The 1,001-nt window shown below is 42.4% G+C and overlaps 1 protein-coding gene across 1 annotated transcript; it reads left to right on the forward strand.

Moving 5' to 3' along the window:
- Positions 1 to 504: 504 nt before the first annotated feature.
- Positions 505 to 948, forward strand: LOC111786971 (probable transcription repressor OFP9; the record flags this gene model as incomplete). The annotated part of the gene is made up of 1 exon (XM_023667151.1): positions 505 to 948. A coding segment is annotated over exon 1 (444 nt), but the record flags the coding sequence as incomplete, so codon positions are not given.
- Between the last annotated feature and the right edge of the window lie 53 nt (positions 949 to 1,001).

Here is a 1,001-nt window from a genome sequence, read left to right on the forward strand (position 1 = left end):
GGGACTCGCCCTCACTTTTGTACTTCATTCTCAGAGTTCTTTTCATACAATTCATCAAGTGCTCTACTAGAAGCTTGGTAGTTAGAAGGCATGTGAAGCCAGCCAACCCATAACCTTCTTTTAAAAAGCTTAGAAATCTCCCCTCTTTTATAATAATCAAAAGATCCCTCCCATGCCACAAATGTGGATATCTCAATATCAATTCTTAAATGGACACTAAGAGACTTGGCAAAATCGACATCACCCAGACGCCATTGATGCACTGAACAGTTTGCAAAGAAAAGAAAAAAGCTTACTTGTTTCATGATTCCCTCTAAAGCAAATTATTAGAGGTCTACTCAAGCATCATCATTGCTTCCCCCAATTCTTGTTCCCTCCCTCTTCTATCCCCTTCTCTTCAATAACCGCAACTTGAACCATTCTAAATCCAAAAAACAAGACCCACTTTGCCAATTGTGCATAAATGATTATTTTGGCCTCCAAATTCCCTTCAAAGCACCCAGAATGAAAGCAGTGGCCTCAACCCAACGGCATCAGCAAGAACAGAGAGCCTTCAGGGCTTTGTGCTGTGGATGCAGTTGTGATTGCAGGTTGAGTTTTTCGTCTTCTGAAGAAGTAGAAAGCTTCAGGTCTGAGAGATTCCCGTCGGTCTCCAGCATAGCCCACGCCATGGTTCAGGAGAGACTCGACCAAATGATAAGGGAAAATCGAGAGATGAAACAGAGTAAAGAACGAAGGAAACAGAGATGTGAAGACACCAAATTTGTTGTAATGGTGGCGAGGGAGAAATGCTCTGATGACCCCAGAGAGGACTTTAGAGTTTCGATGATGGAAATGATTTTGGCTAACCGAATTGAGGAGCCAAAGGATCTACGTAGCCTGTTGAACTATTATATCTCCATGAACTCAGATGAGTGTCATGGGGTCATCTTAGAGGTATTCCATGAGGTTTGTAGCCATTTGTTCTTGGCTTGTAAACGCCATTTGTAGGAACATTTCAG

This window comes from Cucurbita pepo, unplaced genomic scaffold, assembly GCF_002806865.2.
Source record: "Cucurbita pepo subsp. pepo cultivar mu-cu-16 unplaced genomic scaffold, ASM280686v2 Cp4.1_scaffold003703, whole genome shotgun sequence".
Taxonomy (NCBI): Eukaryota; Viridiplantae; Streptophyta; class Magnoliopsida; order Cucurbitales; family Cucurbitaceae; genus Cucurbita; species Cucurbita pepo.